The sequence below is a fragment of the Saccostrea cucullata genome, unplaced genomic scaffold (assembly GCF_032062105.1).
Source record: "Saccostrea cucullata isolate Sc308-1 unplaced genomic scaffold, CSIRO_AGI_Scuc_v1 ctg1866, whole genome shotgun sequence".
NCBI classification, from domain to species: Eukaryota; Metazoa; Mollusca; class Bivalvia; order Ostreida; family Ostreidae; genus Saccostrea; species Saccostrea cuccullata.
In genome coordinates this window covers 30796-49992 of record NW_026918424.1, presented here as the reverse complement: position 1 = coordinate 49992, position 19197 = coordinate 30796, and the positions used below count along the sequence as shown (strand labels likewise).

The 19197-nt window shown below is 33.4% G+C and overlaps 2 protein-coding genes across 3 annotated transcripts; one reads left to right on the top strand and one right to left on the bottom strand.

Annotated features, from left to right (window-relative positions):
- Positions 1-577: 577 nt before the first annotated feature.
- LOC134265124 (potassium channel subfamily K member 1-like) lies at positions 578-10217 on the bottom strand. Of its 2 annotated transcripts, none has more exons than XM_062747373.1 (4): positions 9805-10217; positions 6333-6476; positions 5603-6001; positions 578-4526 (listed from the first exon to the last, which is right to left on the bottom strand). In XM_062747373.1, the coding sequence occupies exons 1-4, from the start codon at positions 9980-9982 to the stop codon at positions 4270-4272; spliced, it is 978 nt and encodes a 325-aa protein (XP_062603357.1). In that variant the 5' UTR covers positions 9983-10217; the 3' UTR covers positions 578-4269. The 2 variants fall into 2 exon arrangements, with proteins under 2 accessions (XP_062603357.1, XP_062603350.1); XM_062747366.1 differs by lacking the exon at positions 9805-10217 and adding an exon at positions 7340-7813.
- Positions 10218-10812: 595 nt separating this feature from the next.
- LOC134265115 (leucine-rich repeat protein 1-like) lies at positions 10813-19020 on the top strand. Its single transcript, XM_062747355.1, has 4 exons — positions 10813-11008; positions 11275-11373; positions 14051-14781; positions 18562-19020. The coding sequence occupies exons 1-4, from the start codon at positions 10826-10828 to the stop codon at positions 18812-18814; spliced, it is 1266 nt and encodes a 421-aa protein (XP_062603339.1). The 5' UTR covers positions 10813-10825; the 3' UTR covers positions 18815-19020.
- The last annotated feature ends 177 nt before the right edge of the window (positions 19021-19197 follow it).

Genomic DNA, 19197 nt, shown 5'->3' with positions numbered 1-19197 from the left:
AAAAGGCACTTTTTAAAATTCTATACTCAGATAATCATAGATTCAGAAGAATATCATTTTTGATCTTTCTGTTAAAACTTTAACCTCGGCCATAACTTGTGAAAAGTTTATGCAAGGGTTTTCAAGTTTCCAAGCATATTTCTTGTAACAGATTTCTTTCGGTACCAGCATTTTGAAATATGAATACCCTAGAGTTTGACATACTTTTTAAATAATTCAGTCTTGACCACACTTCTGCGGAATAAGAGTTCATCACAATGTCCAACTCTTTGGTTGAAACATGAGTCAAAGACCAAAGCGAGTCAATAAAGTTTGAGTTAAAAGCTTTTTAATATCTTAAAGGTAGAGGCAACTTTGAAATTCCAAAATTGAGTCATTACAGGTTGTCCTCATTCTTATCAAAAGGTTTGCTGATTATTTTCCCAGTAAGTAGAAAAGGATTTTTCAGCAACCACTCTACTCATTTCCCTATCTTCCCTTGTTTCAGGGTTGATTGCTTTATGTAATAACAAATTATTGCTTTAACTGTCTTTCAATGTAATATTGTATTTGAAGAAAAAAAATCAAAGAACACTAGTTACTGTTTTATCAGCATTTAATACAGTATTTACTTCACAACAATAACATACATGTATCTAACATATTTGTGGAATGAATGGCATAAAGATAAACATTTATAAAAGCAGCAATGTGACTAGTTCTCAAAAGAAGGTTTAACAAAGATATCCTCAGACAACTCAATATATTTGATCAATGCAATATCTAATGAGATTCTTGGAATGTAAAAAAAAAAAGTTTCCTAAGAATAAACAATACATGTAAACAACCATGTATCTAGAAGAACAAGACAGGCAAATTTCTAACATGGAAATAAAACATGTGATTTACAGTCCTATAGTCTTATGTCCTCATCTGATCTCATTAAAACATATCACAGGAATGATAACCAGGATCACAAACATTTACAAAGAGATATATAATCTACATGTTCTACGTAAATTTCTAGGAATTACAACATGCACCAAAGTTAGGCTTTTTAACACCAATGTTAATGCTGTGCTTCTCTATGGTTCCAACATCTTCCCAAGTCAAAAAGTTTCTGATCCACTCCACTCCACATGTGGAGCGGATCAGAAACACTTGACTTGGGAAGATGTGGTTCCGAGGCATGGAGGATGACCGTTGCCATAATAAACAGGATCCAGACATTTGTCAACTCTTGTCTGAGATGCATCCTCCAGATCAGATGGCCTGGCAAAATAAGCAACACCAGTCTGTGGCAAAGAACAAAACAAGCTCCTGTAAAAGCAGAAATAATGCAGAGAAGGTGGAGGTGGATAGGGCATATTCTACGCAAGCCACATAAGAACATCACAAGGCATTGTAGCCTTATCCTGGAACCCCCAAGGAAAACATAAGAGAGGGAGGCCAAAGAACATCTGGTGGAGAGATTTGGAGGCAGATGTCAAAAGAATGGGGAAGAACTGGAAGGAGGTAGAAAATATTACTCAGGATAGAGGGGCCTGGGGGATCTTGTTAGCGGCCTACACCCCAAAAGGGGTAGCAGACATAAGTTAGTAAGTATATAATCTACAACTAATATAACACTCTAACATAACTAAGGGTCATATCAACAGTGACCATACTTTTCACAAGCAGTGATGGGGTCTGTAATTTTGTTTATTTTTTTTTTACAGGATACCAGAAGAAGATGTTGATAGTGTTAAAAATGACTTTTCTCAATTTCTTCAGCAAGAATTACACAAGCATGGTATTACCAAAGTTTTTCATGAGTTTTATCAAAAGATCCCCCCCCCCAATCTTAACATCACTTACATCAGTCTGTTGTATAGGTGAAGCCAACGGGAACACCGTGCTTAAATTCTGCACAGCACAAATTTATTCTAAAATTGAAAATTCATGTGACATGAATGATTGACATTCAGCCAGGTTTCTATTTTTTTTTCAACAATTTACTTAAGTTGTCAACAACATTGCTTAATTGCATTTAAAATTACAGGTATGTTACAAATCATTTTCTCCATGGGACCCCCATGAACCATCTATTTTTCCAAACATAATATTTTAAAAAAAATTCCCAAAACATTTATTTAACCATTGAAAAGCTGCCCCCTCCATTTTGTAGCATATCAAAATCATAGTATAGTCTCATCTATTCCTTTTCACTTAATAATAGTAAAACTAATAGAGACTCAAAGTTTGCATGTTAAGGAAAAGCATATCTTCTTTGTTGAACAGGAACTGCACATATCTGTATTAATAAATATAATTTGAAAAAAACTACATTCTATACCATATATATAACAAACTTCAAATCTAACTGTCGTATATCCACATCAACATGTTAAAATTTTCTATTTCAAACTAAACCAATACACATGGAAATACCCTGTGTATACCATATGCAAATTTAAATAGAAACACAACCTACAACATGTTATTACACTCAAACACAAATACATTTTCAATAAATAACAAATGTACATGGCAATGTATCAGATTGCACTATTTTAAAAAATTATAAATACACTAAAAAAATTGTACAAAATTGTAAAGAATGAAAAATAAATAAATACAGACTAAATCTATTAGTAACAAGCATGTATTTGTATAATAAACCTTTGCAATATTTTCAAAAACAGATATATAGTTACAACTTTTATTAAGAGGAATTATTTGAGGAAAATTTTTTTTAACAATAACAGTAAAATTTTGCTGCAACACAGGGACACATATAAATGTAAATCTAATTTTTGTTTCTTACTTTGTACACTGATACAGTATTCCTTGTAAAATTGAAAGATGGACAAGCAAAACACACATGCATATGTATACAATTAAAATGTCACTAAAAAGGAACCAAGATATAAGGAAATTTCTGTTTATATAAGACAAAAGCGTCTATTATACCACTTTCCTGTATAGATACCGGTACATGTGCATTAAGAACTATAGAGTCACGTCCACCTGACTACCTTAAAAGCAAATTTTACTGTTTTATACATGTACTTTAAATCACTTTTTATTTGTGAGAACTTGAATTTTCGCATAATTAGGTGAAACAGTTTGCTCAAGATTATACAGAGCAAAAACTCTAGTGAAAATTTTGTCTCACTACTAAAGAGTTAATGAATGTCTAGTGAAAATAAGGTGTCGCGATAATTTACTGATGTACAGTACAAAGATGACTACATTCCAATACACTGTAAAGCACTATGATATGGAACAATTATCTGAACTTCAAAAAGAAATGCACTGATTTTGCAAATATTGGTGATGTATCAAATAATGAATGAATAAATATACAAAGAAAGCAGAAAAATACATCAAGGTTAATGTAAAAATTCAAATAGCTCTTTAACCTTTGTTCCTGAAGCCACTTTGTGTCAGTACGTTTTAGCAGTCCCTAAAACTGGCTCTTAAACTACAATACACAGGGATCTTTACTTTTTCTTGACATCCTGAGACAAAAAAGACCTTGCTTTTAATGTACTAATTCAATGGCCAAAATAATGATATCTCAATATTGAGGCATTTTCATTGTTCATGGGGACCATAATAAATGATAACGATGTATTGGTTTTTCATCTTCTGTATACATGAGTTACCCTATAAAAAATCTGATTGGCCAAGAATACTGACCTCCAAATATGAAAATTATTCTACAATACACAATATTTTGGATTCAAAAGTTCTGATGGAAACATTTCAAATTAAAATTTCATTTATTAATTATACAAAAATCTTTGAAAGTGTCATAAATTTTCATATATGTTCGTATGTTTTCAATCATTTGCTGTAAGTGAAGCACAAACTGTTACTAATTTACATGATATCAAACTCTGAGCTTATAATCTGTCACATACTCCTAAAATTTAACACATATATGTGTATAAATATCAAAACTATTAAGTTTAATTAGTGACAACCATGTACACTGTACTTTCAATTAAATATAAGAGCAGAACTGTTCCATATCACACAATAGTATCAACAGTTTTTCCCCATAAAGGTAAAGCATTTTTACGTATTTTCAAAAAATGTTTAAAAACATATTTTCACATAAAAAATGAAAAAAAAAACACATCTAGTATAAACATTTTAGTGACACAGTAGTAAGCACTGATCAGAAGTGAAGATCCAGCAAACTGTAACCACATTCAATCTATAATCAAAGCAGAAACCCTGACATTTCTAAAAGCTAATTTCCTGAAGGTAACTAATAATAACTACTATCATCTAATCCTGTTATTTCCCTGTGGCCGCTGCCACATCATCCTGGGTAGGCTGATACATTTGACTCCCCCCACTCTGTTTGTGGGGGTCCTCGTCCCGCTGTTTGGTATATTTGGGTCCGCTGCTCTCCCCACCACTCCTCAGCCGTGCCCTTTCCTCTTCCTCTTCATCACTCTTCAGGTAGAAGTGGAAGCCTAGATTGAGCTCTGGGATGTCGTACAGAACAGCCAACAGTAGCATCATCATCAGCAAGCCTATGAACAGGTACACTACAAAAAGAGAAATTGTTTTTAATTTTTAAAAAAATTTTCACACAGGGGCATGCTCACGAATTCCCCTGTGGTTTAGAAAAAAAATAAGTGGTCAATTAAGCCAAAAGTCTTGTTTGAGGATTTTAATTACATGTGTGGACTGAAAAAAAAAAATTATGGATTTTACATCATATAATAATAATATGAATCAGTATTACTTGTGGTAGCTTGTTTCTATACCGTAAATCTGGAAATTTTTGCTGTAGATAAATTTTTAGCAAATTTGCGAGTTCATTGCATTCGCAAAAATATTTTTCTTAAAAATAAATTACCAATAAGAAAATGTAAACAAAGCAGTGGTAATTCGCAAAATTTTGAAACGTAAAAATTAATCAACACCATTTTGACCCGAATTCGCAAAATAAAATCGACGCAAAATTTCCAGATTTACGGTACAGTATTATTTGTAGTGACTACCTTGTATACAGTATTACATGTGGTGCCTAGCTTGTAGTCATTATTACCTGTGGTGCCTAGCTTGTAGTCATTATTACCTGTGGTGCCTAGCTTGTAGTCATTATTACCTGTGGTTTCTAGCTTGTAGTCATTATTACCTGTGGTGCCTAGCTTGTAGTCATTATTACCTGTGGTGCCTAGCTTGTAGTCATTATTACCTGTGGTGCCTAGCTTGTAGTCATTTTTACCTGTGGTGCCTACCTTGTAGTCAGTATCACCTGTGGTGCCTAGCTTGTAGTCATTATTACCTGTGGTTTCTAGCTTGTAGTCATTATTACCTGTGGTGCCTAGCTTGTAGTCATTATTACCTGTGGTGCCTAGCTTGTAGTCATTATTACCTGTGGTGCCTAGCTTGTAGTCAATATTACCTGTGGTGCCTAGCTTGTAGTCAGTATTACCTGTGGTGCCTAGCTTGTAGTCATTATTACCTGTGGTGCCTAGCTTGTAGTCATTATTACCTGTGGTGCCTAGCTTGTAGTCATTTTTACCTGTGGTGCCTACCTTGTAGTCAGTATCACCTGTGGTGCCTAGCTTGTAGTCATTATTACCTGTGGTGCCTAGCTTGTAGTCATTATTACCTGTGGTGCCTAGCTTGTAGACAGCTCTGGCCTTTTGGTCAGGATTGTCTCCTGGGATGTAGTCACCAAGCCCAATGGTTGTCATGGAGATGAAGCAATAGTAAAAGGAGTCCAAAAAGTCCCACTTTGGCTCAAGAGCAGAGTAAATGCTGGCAGGTATGATGAAGATGAAAACAATTGCAGCTATTAGCAGAATGAAGAAATGCAACAGCTGGATGTGAAACACTCGGTATAGATGTCCAAGCTTGCGGAACAGGAAATAAAGGAACATTTTGGTGGGTATCATCAGGCGCTCTACGATGGCAGTGAAGAAAATCAAGGTGAGTGGAATGCCGATCATGGCATAAAGGAGACAGAAACCCTTCCCTGCCTCAGACAGGGGTGCCACTCTGCCATAGCCTACGAAGGTGGAATAAAATTGAAATTCTGGTTAATGTGATATTATGCAAAAACATTTCGCAATTTTCAGAATTTATAGTAAAATATAGTAAGGTTGATTATTTTGAATCTATGAGAAAGTCAAGAAATGCTTATAAAAAAAAATAAAAAGAGAGAAGAATAATCATGAAAATAGAAGAGGACAGTTTGGTGTGTCCACTTTTTGATGCAAGTTTCTTGACCATATGCCAAATTTGAATCATTGTAAAACTTTGCAACATCTCTCATATTCAAATGTGGATAACAAAGGAAATAATTTTTCTATTTATTTTCAACTATTGTATTCAAATACCTATTGTTGTTAGGAGTGTTCCAGCAAAGAAGATGGACTGGCCAAATGTCCAGTTGGGCTCAGACATGGTGACATTCTTGGTGGCCGACACTCCTCGGTTTGTAGCAATAACAATGCTGGCAATGAACTTTTCCAACTTGTCATCTGAAATATTGATCATTGTTTCTTTAGTTTGTATGGAAAATAAATCTTGTCAGAAAAATCTGCTCTAGGTCCATGCCAGACCAACATTAGATGGAGAGATGTATGAAAGCCATACTGGCCTTAATTAGAATGTAGCATACCGGTAATTCTGACAAATATGCCATGCATTTTATTCTCTCAAGTTGAAAAAAATCCATTTTAACTTATTCATTTTACAATATACATAAGTTGTTACATTCCCTAACATTTAGGGTTGCTGATTGGGTCAAAAAATGGGTATGTTCTTTAATATATATGCTGTAAAATATTGAGATCCCTTCCCATGTTTTCCCACAGATACTAAAGCCAAGGGTACTGAAAGAGTGAAATAAATTTAGGTGGTTTAGTTGGGCTTATTCTGAATGTTCTCTCAATGGTTACAAAAAGTGAGAGAGTGAAATGTTTTATACACATTTGTTAAGACACCCAGGAAGATGAAATCTATGCATATTTAAAAAATAATGTCTTGTATGAATGCATGTCTATTAAAGTGAAAACAGACAGGAAGCAGACAAAATATCCCCATTTAATTTCACCTTAGTTCTACAAATTTCCAGTAAATGTGAATATGAGATAATTATGGATCAAGTTGTACATTGATGCAAAGTGAATATGATGACTGTCAAATGCAAATCTACACAACAGATTATCACCAGCCAAATGGATGAATGAACATCAGTGAATAGCAGTGAATTAAATGCAAAAATGAAAAGTTTAAATGAACTACTCAACTGTTCAACATGACATATTGATCACAATACTGTGTTTCACTTAATATAATTTTCAATAATCTGATATTTTATGCATCTTGGTTGTAGATCTACCTGACACACATGAATGATCAGACAAAAATTTCCATTTCCTGCTCAAGAAATCCTTTCGATCATCCCTCTCGATACCAGATTCCAGCCTCATGAACACGAGTGCACCAAAACATAAATAAGCCAAAAATCCTAGGCAAAGCCATGTTAATCGCGAAGTGGAGCTTCGGCAACAGGCCCTTACATTTTCCATCTTAATCCGAGATTTGCTGAACTCAGTGTCTCACTGGAACAAGTTTTATTCTAATCATTGTAATCTGCTCTACGTTTGATGAGTCTCTAGACCCAGAGAAAGAAATTTATCACAACAAAATCAATTTCAGCATAGTGTCATACACTATTTATAATCCCAGGATGAATGCTTCGCTAGAGAGTCTGCATTTTTATTTTGTTTTAATTGACATTTCTCTTCAATTACATTGTCTTCAAGCTTTATTTATCCAATATAATATTCCAAGGGAATGTCATAATTTGATCCATACTATTCATTTTTTTCAAGGGAAATAGCATTAATCTTCAGCATTGCCTAGTTTTCTTCATAGATTCTGAATAATTAAATATACCAGTTTTTAATTATACTGTAAGAAAAAAAATTTTCTTTTGACAAAAAACAATACCGGTATTGAAAATTCTTTTTAAAAAACATTGATTATCAATTTACAGCTTTATATATACTAATTTAGTGCAAAACTTTGTTAAAAATCATATCATTTATTATCATGAAAATTTATGAAGAATCCCAGATACAGGTGAACAAGAGAGGTACTATGTTGTTGGATGATTATGTATCATTCTATACCATTGTAGCATTTACACAATATGTTAAGGATGATTATTTTGCATCTAATTGCAAACAATTTTGCCCCGTTTTATACTGCAACAATAATTAAAAAATTATACTGTAATATTTCATTTCACCCCGTTTTAAATTCCAGCTAAATAAGAAATAGATAAATTATATGAAATGTTACATATATACAAGTTCTAACAAAAAAGTTGTTTATACATCTCTGCAGAGGCTTAAATTATCACTAAACTACCTCTCCATTAATGTGCCCCATTTGCACAATAGAGGCAGAGTTTTAAGTGAGAGCATAAAAGCGAAAAAAATTTTAATTGTGTGATCTTAGACAAAAGGAAATGGTCATTTAATATGACATAAATGGTGGAAAAAAATATACTTTGAGCATATTGAGATAAAAGATTTTTTTTTTCTTTCCTGACTATTACAGTAAAATAGCTAGCATATCAAAAGTGCATTTCATGTTTTTCTACGAAAGCCTTCCACATGTTCACTTCCGATTGAATGTTTTCTCAATACAACCACACTGTAGACGTTTGTGTGCTGATCAGGTTAAGAGGGTATAACCATTCAGGAAAGATAATTGTTAAACAAATGCGTCTTTATATTTTCAAATAGAAGATAATGAAAAATTGTTATTTGGTACTAAGTATACTGTTGTTCTTTTAACAAGTCAGGGTTAATGTCAATATTGCTTTTACAACAAGTTCAAAATAAAGAAGAATAAAAAAAAAATATTACTGTTCTGTTGGAGGATGTTTTAGAACAAAATTTGGCTGAGGCCAGAATAAGTTAAAATAAAGTTTTATGTTCAAATTCACAAATATGCAGTACTTAGTATGCTTAAAAGAAAAAAAAAAATAGTGTGCCTTTGTTGTGGTCCCTCCTTTTTTTATGCCCACCATGAATATGGCCGGGGCATATACTGTTTGTCTGTCTTCCGTCCTTCTATCTGTCCTTCCTTCACACTTTGCATTTAGCTCATTTCAAAGCTAAGTTTCAAAGAAACTACTCAAGATATTTTTGTCAAACTTCATATGCTGATAGATATTAATGAGAGCTGTTCAACAACATCAACATTTTGTGACCTTGTTTTTTTAATTTGTCCTTGATCTCACTTTTCTTAAGTTAGTGTTTAGCTCAGTTTTAGATATACCATTTAAGATAGTGTTCACGATCAAACTTCATATTACCTTTACCTTTCCTTTGACCTTGACCTCACTTTTCTTGAGTTAGTTTTTAGCTCAGTTATAAAGATACCATTCAAGATAGTGTGATCAAACTTCATATGTTGATACATACTGATGTAAGCTATTCAAATACATCAACATTTTTTTACCTTGTCCTTTCCTTTAACATTGACCTCTCTTTTCTAAAACAAGTGTGTTTTTTCTTCAGTTTTAAAGATACCATTCAAGATTGTGTAATCAAACTTCAAATTTTGATACATACTGATATCAGCTATTTAATTGCTTGGACAAGGAATCGAACCAAATACCCATGCATGATGCCATCACTAGTCAGGTACTCTACCAACTGAGCTACCAGGTCCAGGCCAATATCCATGGCCCAAACCATTACATCTCAAATATCTTAATTTACATCAAAATCCAGATGATTATATCAATTTTTTTTACTATTCTACAGTTTATAGAGAGTGACATACCTGTCAGGCATGTGTTGTCAGTCAAAAAATCAGACCTTAACTTCTTCACATTTTTAATCAATTCCCGTTCTTTTGGTCCTTCAATAGCGGAAAATACGGACGCACCAATCACAAGGTACAGTAAATAAAACACCGCCAAGGCAAGCAACCTTATTGTGCTTTTACGCAATTTTAACATTGTCTGTTACACTCCGAATGAACTGATGAAGAATCGGCAGACAGAAGCCGGATGCTGAGGCCAATGGACAAGCCTGGTTTTTACAGAAATATCTCATGAACACACTTTTCTGAATTGATAACACATTGCGCAATGAAATTCATACAGAACTGTTAGCTTATGTCATGAGAGAATTTGCAAAACCAGTAAATATTGCAAGAAATGTGTTGTTTCTCATTAAATATGATGGCGACCTAACAACATCTACAGGATAACATACCGACTAAAATATAGTTTAAAAAGATTTCGTTATGTTTTCCCAAATGCATTTGTTAAATGCAATATTTCTATTCTTTCTTTCATGATTATTAAACAAATGTTATAAGTTATGAAAAAGAAAACATTTTATGCAAAGCGCGCATGAATATATATTTTTTTATTTTGGCGGAAATTTTGATAAGTTGTACTGCTACTCGACCAACGTAAACATTCCTGATTCGTGTATTGGCCCCTAACGACATAGGGAAGGCGCTTAGACTTGACCACGGTATTCTGATGTTTTATTTAGATTGTTAACTTTATTGATTAGTAGATTACAATGACTGTTTATATGAAGAAATTTGTTATAAACATCATCATTACTATGTTGGCATATTTCTGCCCCCTCCCTCCCACTGCAAGATAAATTATGTTAACATGCCAACATAAATATGTTGCATGGCTGCATAATTATAAATTGCATGTTAACATAATTTACATTGCATGTAGGGGGCAGAAATCTGCCACCACAGAAATAAAATATTTTTTCCTTTAATTGTACTAAACACAGATATTTAATTTGATGGTTCTTTCTGTTTAAGAAAAATGAGGATAAAGTGTGAGATGGACATTATTAATCGTCTCCTGCCATCCCTGAATGTCAAGAAAGGAGGCAAGGGTTGTCACACACAGCTGTCTATAGGAAGGAAACCACAGACTGACTCTAAAGAAGGCATTCTCTTCCTGATGGCCTGCACTGCCAAGGATAGGAACGGTGCAAAATATCAAGTACGTGTTCTGATCTATCACGATTTATTAGAATATTTTTGCCTACTTTTGATTGTAGTTTTTGCCTCTTGCTTTCTCTGAAAGTGGGGGATATTGAGTCTGTACATACGTTTGTCGATCTGCATGTTACACGTTCTGAATTGACAGGTTCTTTTGTAATATTTCACTTTTATTCAGAAAACAAAGATAATAACAATTTTAGAATTCACTGTCTATCAATGAATTAATTCTTACAGGCATAAATTACAAAGATTAATTTTTTTTAGATTAAAGACAACATAGAGCAAATATTTGCCAAATTTATAAATGAAGGGAAAGCAACTATTCGCTTGAAAGACCCACAGCAAGATTTGTGCTTGTGCAAGGTGGGTACTGTGACTACTTCCATGCACTGCCTGCTTTTCTGTTTTATTACTCAGGCGTAACAAAAAATTATGTTTGTTTACGGTTACCCGACCGACCCTAATTTTCATCGCCGACCCAAACTTTTTTTTTCGTCGTAAAAATCCGGAAGTTACTGGCCGGTCAGTTTAACTTTTACATTCATCTTTGAAATCGAAATTGAAAGTACAAAAACAAAACCAGGGAGTTCAATTTCTACACCAACAAGCTCGCTGCAATTTGCTTACCATTGCTTGGCAGTTGCAGGGGTGTGCAACTAGCATCGCCTGATGGCCGGTGCTACCGTTTTTGGGGTAGTAAACATTAAAATTATGCATTTTATACATGAGAAATACAAACGGTATTTTCACTCATTGTTTTGCTATTTAATTTCGAACTAATGAAAATTTTCTAAGCAGCATGTTCCAACTGATCTTAAATTACTTTAACCTTATCTTATTATGAAGTACTTCCTGACTTATTTACTTCAAAAAACGATCTTTTTTTTTAATCCGAATTTCCTCCATTTCTTTGTTAATGGTAAATACATGCAGATATCTCTTTCTATTATTTACGGTCCCCCAATCAACTAATAGCTAAGTGTTATGTGGTTAAACTTTAATATATATCAATTGTTTTTAATGGTTTGAAATGAAAATAAAATGATTTTGCTTCATTTTAGATATAACATGTATAAGCTACACAATTACAATATGTTCAGAAAAGAAAAGATAATATAATTTCTTAAAATTTTTAAACTTCAACTTTAAAAGGGATGGCTTAGGACCCTGACTTTCTCAACAGTGAACTTTTTACAATATTTGTTTTTACAATTTTTTGCCCCTATATTTGGACTGCTCACTTTTAACTTTGGGCTAGTAACTTTAACGCTGTTACAAGCCTGTGGGCTAGTACTTGATTTATTTTTAATTGCACACCCCTGAGTTGTAAAGCAGTTGGCAAGAAAACACCCATATTACAAGCCAAACAAAGGTAAGGCACCACACAATGGTAAAACTGTTTTGTATTATTCAACCAATTTATGTGAATTTGTGTATTAAAAAAATTCAATAAAATAAAAAAAAAATTCCTACCTACCGACCCTATTTTATTTCAGCATGTAACAGTAAACAAAGATATTTTTTTGTTTGGCCTCATGTAAAAAGCTATTGAATACATTACAGGACTTAGGTATTTGATCATAAAAGTATGTTTTTAGCTCTACTGGTCAGAGACCAGAAGAGCTTATGCGATAGTAATGCGTCCGTCGTCTGTCTGTCTGTCTGTCTGTCTGTCCGTCTGTCTGTCTGTAAACAATTTTTCAAAATGCTACTCCTCCTACAGTTTTAGTCTGATTTCAATATAACTTGGCACACAAGTAGACTACACTAAGATACATAATTCTGTGTATCGGTTTTTGATTTCGATGAACGGTGTTGCCGTGGTTACTAAAAATAGAAATTTCTGTGAAATTCTTTCAAAATGCTACTCCTCCTATAGTTTTAGTCTGATTTCAATTTAACTTGGCACACAAGTGGACTACACTAAGATACACAATTCCGTGTATCGGTTTTTAATTTCGATGAACGGTGTTGCCGTGGTTACTAAAAATAGAAATTTCTGTGAAATTCTTTCAAAATGCTACTCCTTCTACAGTTTTAGTCTGATTTCAATATAACTTGGCACACAAGTAGACTACAATAAGATACATAATTCTGTGTATCAGTTTTTGATTTCGATGAACGGTGTTGCCGTGGTTACTAAAAATAGAAATTTCTGTGAAATTCTTTCAAAATGCTACTCCTTCTACAGTTTTAGTCTGATTTCAATATAACTTGGCACACAAGTAGACTACAATAAGATACATAATTCTATGTATCAGTTTTTGATTTCGATGAACGGTGTTGCCGTGGTTACTAATAATAGAAATTTCTGTGAAATTCTTTCAAAATGCTACTCCTCCTACAGTTTTAGTCTGATTTCAGTATAACTTGGCACACAAGTAGACTACACTAAGATACACAATTCTGTATATCAGTTTTTGATTTCGATAAACGGTGTTGCCGTGGTTACTAAAAATAGAAATTTCTGTGAAATTCTTTCAAAATGCTACTCCTCCTACAGATTTGGTCCAATTTCATTATAACTTGGCACACAAGTAGACTACACTAAAATACATAATTTTATGCATCGGTTTTTGATTTCAATGAACGGTGTTGCCTTGGTTACTAAAAATAGAAATTTCTGTGAAATTCTTTCAAAATGCTACTCCTCCTGCAGTTTTGGTCTGATTTCAGTATAACTTGGCACACAAGTAGACTATACTAAGATACATAATTCTGTGCATTGGTTTTTATTTTGATGAGTAGCAAGGATCATTTTTCTATTTATTGCTGATTTAAAGTCTCAAGTCCCAACTGCTATTTTTCTCTTCCTTTGTTTTAAGTATAAACCAGTAGAGCTACAGTCTCGACAGAGACTTCTGGTTATATACTTTTAGCAGAATTCATACATAAAAATATCGATAGTGCTTAAAATGCAAACAGAGATTAATAAAAAAAATATGTAAAAACCTTTTTGAAAATTCATTTGACTAATACATGTATGTGTTTATTTTAATAATTGCAGTTAAGAAAATCTTGTCTTGTTTCTCTTGTTTAGGCTGATCCACTTCAGCTGAAAAATTTCCTGACATTGCTACGGAAGGCATCCCTAGGTCAGGATATAGAAAGAATCAGCCTGTCCACACTGGCACCTGCAAGTACCAAAAGTGTCGACAAACCGAAAACAAAAATGTCAGTAACGTCCAAAAAAAACTATCCTCTCACAAAAAGCTTCCCTTCACTGCTGGAGCATCTTCACATTTCTCAGTGTCGAATGAAGAAAATAGACTCCAGAATATTTCAACTAAAAAAGCTTATTCATTTAGACTTACAAGAAAATGTCATTGAAGAGTTACCCCCGACATTTTCTCAACTCACGAGTTTACGAGAGCTCATACTTTCCACAAACAAGATACAGACACTTCCTTCCTCTCTCTGCCTACTGCCAAATTGGAAGGAGACTCTCTCTTTATTAGACCTCAGTAACAACCTTATAAATCTTCTGCCCATTCAGCTCTGTGAACTGGATAATCTTGTGACACTAAAGGTAGACCACAACAAGCTGGAGACCTTTCCACCCACCATTGGAAGACTCAAAAAACTGAAATACCTTTCAGCCAGCCATAACAAGATAGAAACACTTCCGTGTAGTTTTATGCAGTTACGTCTTGAACATCTCGATCTGTTTAGTAACCCATTTGCTGATGTTACAAAGAGTGATCTTGAAGAGACAGAATGGCAGGTGCCCTCTCTAGTGGAATGTTGTGGGAGGATGATAAGAAAAAATAGGTAAAAACTCTCATCAGTTCTGGTTGTTGTGGGAGGATGATTAAAAAAAATAGGTATAAACTCTCATCAGTTCTGGTTGTTGTGGGAGGATGATTAAAAAAAATAGGTATAAACTCTCATCAGTTCTGGTTGTTGTGGGAAGATGATCAGAAAAATAGGTATAAACTCTCATCATTTCTGGTTGTTGTAGGAGAATGATTAAAAAAAAAAATAGGTATAAACTCTCATCAGTTCTGGTTGTTGTGGGAGGATGATTAAAAAAAATAGGTATAAACTCTCATCAGTTCTGGTTGAGAGTATATTTTTAGCTCTACTGGTCAGAGACCAGAAGAGCTTATGCGATAGTAATGCGTCCGTCGTCCGTCCGTCCGTCTGTCTGTCTGTCTGTCTGTCTGTCCGTCTGTCTGTCTGTAAACAATTTTTCAAAATGCTACTCCTCCTACAGTTTTGGTCTGATTTCAATATAACTTGGCACACAAGTAGACTACACTAAGATACATAATTCTGTGTATCGGTTTTTGATTTCGATGAACGGTGTTGCCGTGGTTACTAAAAATAGAAATTTCTGTGAAATTCTTTCAAAATGCTACTCCTCCTACAGTTTTGGTCTGATTTCAATATAACTTGGCACAAAAGTAGACTACACTAAGATACATAATTCTGTGTATCGGTTTTTGATTTCGATGAACGGTGTTGCCGTGGTTACTAAAAATAGAAATTTCTGTGAAATTCTTTCAAAATGCTACTCCTCCTACAGTTTTGGTCTGATTTCAATATAACTTGGCACACAAGTAGACAACACTAAGATACACAATTCTGTGTATCGGTTTTTGATTTCGTTGAACGGTGTTGCCGTGGTTACTAAAAATAGAAATTTCTGTGAAATTCTTTCAAAATGCTACTTCTCCTACAATTTTGGTCTGATTTCAATATAACTTGGCACACAAGTAGACTACACTAAGATACATAATTCTGTGTATCGGTTTTTGATTTCGATGAACGGTGTTGCCGTGGTTACTAAAAATAGAAATTTCTGTGAAATTCTTTCAAAATGCTACTCCTCCTACAGTTTTAGTCTGATTTCAATATAACTTGGCACACAAGCAGACTACACTAAGATACACAATTCTATATATCGGTTTTTGATTTCGTTGAACGGTGTTGCCGTGGTTACTAAAAATAGAAATTTCTGTGAAATTCTTTCAAAATGCTACTCCTCCTACAGTTTTGGTCTGATTTCAATATAACTTGGCACACAAGTAGACTACACTAAGATACACAATTCTGTGTATCGGTTTTTGATTTCGATGAACGGTGTTGCCGTGGTTACTAAAAATAGAAATTTCTGTGAAATTCTTTCAAAATGCTACTCCAAATACTATTTTAGTTTGATTATAATATAAATGTGGCATGCAAGTAGACTGCACTAAGAACATAAAGAGACTTAATCAAGGATCATTATTCTATTTATTGCTGTTGAAAAGTTTCAATTTCCAACTGCTTAAGTACTTTTCTCTTCCTTTGCTATAAGTACAAACCAGTAGAGCTTCAGTCTCGACAGAGACTTCTGGTTTTGCCATTGATTTACTAATTATAAAACAGAGTAATTTTTAGCTCTACTGGTCAGAGACCAGAAGAGCTTATGCGATAGTAATGCGTCCGGCGTCCGTCCGTCTGTCCGTCTGTCTGTAAACAATTTTTCAAAATGCTACTCCTCCTACAGTTTTGGTCTAATTTCAATATAACTTGGCACACAAGTAGACTACACTAAGATACATAATTCTGTGTATCGGTTTTTGATTTCGATGAACGGTGTTGCCGTGGTTACTAAAAATAGAAATTTCTGTGAAATTCTTTCAAAATGCTACTCCTCCTACAGTTTTAGTCTGATTTCAATATAACTTGGCACACAAGTAGAATACACTAAGATACATAATTCTGTTTATCGGTTTTTATTTTCGATGAACGGTGTTTACGTGGTTACTAAAAATAGAAATTTCTGTGAAATTCTTTCAAAATGCTACTCCTCCTACAGTTTTGGTCTGATTTCAATATAACTTGGCACACAAGTAGAATACACTAAGATACATAATTCTGTGTATCGGTTTTTGATTTCGATGAAGGGTGTTGCCGTGGTTACTAAAAATAGAAATTTCTGTGAAATTCTTTTAAAATGCTACTTTTCCTACAGTTTTGGTCTGATTTCAGTATAACTTGGCACACAAGTAGAATACACTAAGATAATAATTCTGTATATCGGTTTTTGATTTTGATGAACGGTGTTGCCGTGGTTACTAAAAATAGAAATTTCTGTGAAATTCTTTCAAAATGCTACTCCTCCTACAGTTTTGGTCTGATTTCAGTATAACTTGGCACACAAGTAGACTACACTAAGATACATAAATCTGTGTATCGGTTTTTGATTTCGATGAACGGTGTTGCCGTTGTTACTAAAAATAGAAATATCTGTAAAATTGTTTCAAAATGCTACTCCTCCTACAGTTTTGGTCTGATTTCAATATATCTTGGCACACAAGTAGACTACACTAAGAACATAAAGAGACTTTATCAACAATCATTATTCTATTTATTGCTGTTGTAAAGTTTCAAATCCCAGCTGCTTAAGGACTTTTCTCTTCCTTTGCTACAAGTTCAAACCAGTAGAGCTTCAGTCTCGACAGAGACTTCTGGTTAATTGATCAATTTGCTCATTAAGCTGAATTTTTAATACGGTAATTTCTCCCTTGCAGTTACACTTTCAATTCCCATTACATGTAACAATTTTTCAGAAGTATAAACTCAGAATTCTGCATGATAGAGTTGAATGAATTTTATGGCAGAATTGAATATAATATAAAGTGATTAATGCTAAATAAATTTGATTTATGAAAAAAATATAAAAATACTAACTTAAGTTTCAAGGGAAAAAAATTCAAGAAAATTTAAGAACACTTTAATGTATGAATAATGTATTGAATTTACAGTGAATATAAATGGGTATTTTTTATTTATTTTTAAAAAGCCTGGAAAGATTGAATTTTCCCTTTCCCTCTTTTAGAGATCGAGAAGTGGTAATTTTTTCAGCTCTGCAACTCATTCCTTGCTTTCAAGATTGTGAATAGAAAATAAAACCACTTTTGCCTTGTAATATAATACTTATGCCTAAAGATTCAATCTTTATCAAAAATTCTAAATATATGTGTACAATTCAATTTTATATGTCATAATTTGAAGCACTGGTACATTTTTTTATGTTTATGAGGATAGGTTGGTTAGTTAGAGGTCAGAAATGAATAAATATGAAGAAAGATTTACTTACCTTTGTGCCTTTTTTTCTTCTCCAAGAAAAATGGAAAAAATTTTGATAAATGTAAACTTTAAGATAATCTTTCTTTTCTTTGTGATGATTAGCATGAAAAACTTGTGGATATATCAAGGAATCAGATAAGTGTAGAATGATTAGAATAATATCAGAAGCATTACAGACTTTGATTAGAAATGGTTGATTTCCCAGGGGATTCATAAAACAATAAATATCAAATGTACACATTATTGATTGTTGGTACTTATGTACCTGATTTTTTAGTCTGTATTATCTTGTTTCTAATCTAAGAAATAAAAGACAATTTTTTTAATTGATGCAAATGTTTGAAGTAAGAATATTTACCGGTAGATTCAATTTGCCAGTATTAATCGCAAAGGCTGTTGATTCAAATTTATTGACCTTGCCCTTTGCCATAAACAAGAAATACTAGTATTTAATAGATATTAATTTTTCAGGTTGCCATACAGTGATGAAGACCTGCATACTCATTTGTGTCGCTACCTAGACTCGGCTCGAGTTTGCTGGTGTGGGGGGTTCTGTTTCGAGGGCTGTGTACGAGCAATGACCTCATTCTCATTGAAGACACTTTCACCCACGGTTTCTGCGGTAGACCTTCAGGGAAGAACTGACGTCCCTGTCCTTTTGTTTTTATGTTCACCTCAATGTCAGCGTAAATATAAAATTAATCCTTATGCTTATTGGAGGTGAAAAAACTACTTGAATTTTTGTAATTGTAAATAGCAGATTTGCAAGCAATTTGTTTTGGAGATGTGAATTCAGTTTTATTTCATGTGAATTCATTGAAATTTAAGAGGGAATATGTATTATTATTTATTTTCTATTTTCATAGTATACAGTGTATTATTTTGAGCTGATACCCCTGTAATAATTTTAACATGTTTAAATTGCAAAATACATAATGAGAGAATGTCAATTAAAAAAAAAGAAGATATTTCTGGAATGCAAATATTACACCTGCTGTAAATTTTATTTTTGCCAATAAAATAATTTAAATTTGAATAACTCTTAGTATAACCTTATAATAATTTTGCTTTGGTTTTCAAAAAATTCAATAAATTTAAATCATCAAG

What these genes read in the sequence shown, in the direction of transcription:
- LOC134265124 (XM_062747366.1), bottom strand. Translation starts at nt 7,529, where the DNA reads ATGGAAAATGTAAGGGCCTGTTGCCGAAGCTCCACTTCGCGATTAACA. An exon ending in TGATCATTCATGTGTGTCAG is followed by an intron (nt 6,477 to 7,339) that starts GTAGATCTACAA and finishes TCAATATTTCAG; the next exon opens with ATGACAAGTTGGAAAAGTTC. An exon ending in AACACTCCTAACAACAATAG is followed by an intron (nt 6,002 to 6,332) that starts GTATTTGAATAC and finishes CCACCTTCGTAG; the next exon opens with GCTATGGCAGAGTGGCACCC.
- LOC134265115 (XM_062747355.1), top strand. Translation starts at nt 10,826, where the DNA reads ATGAGGATAAAGTGTGAGATGGACATTATTAATCGTCTCCTGCCATCC. An exon ending in AAGATTTGTGCTTGTGCAAG is followed by an intron (nt 11,374 to 14,050) that starts GTGGGTACTGTG and finishes TCTCTTGTTTAG; the next exon opens with GCTGATCCACTTCAGCTGAA. An exon ending in AGGATGATAAGAAAAAATAG is followed by an intron (nt 14,782 to 18,561) that starts GTAAAAACTCTC and finishes TTAATTTTTCAG; the next exon opens with GTTGCCATACAGTGATGAAG.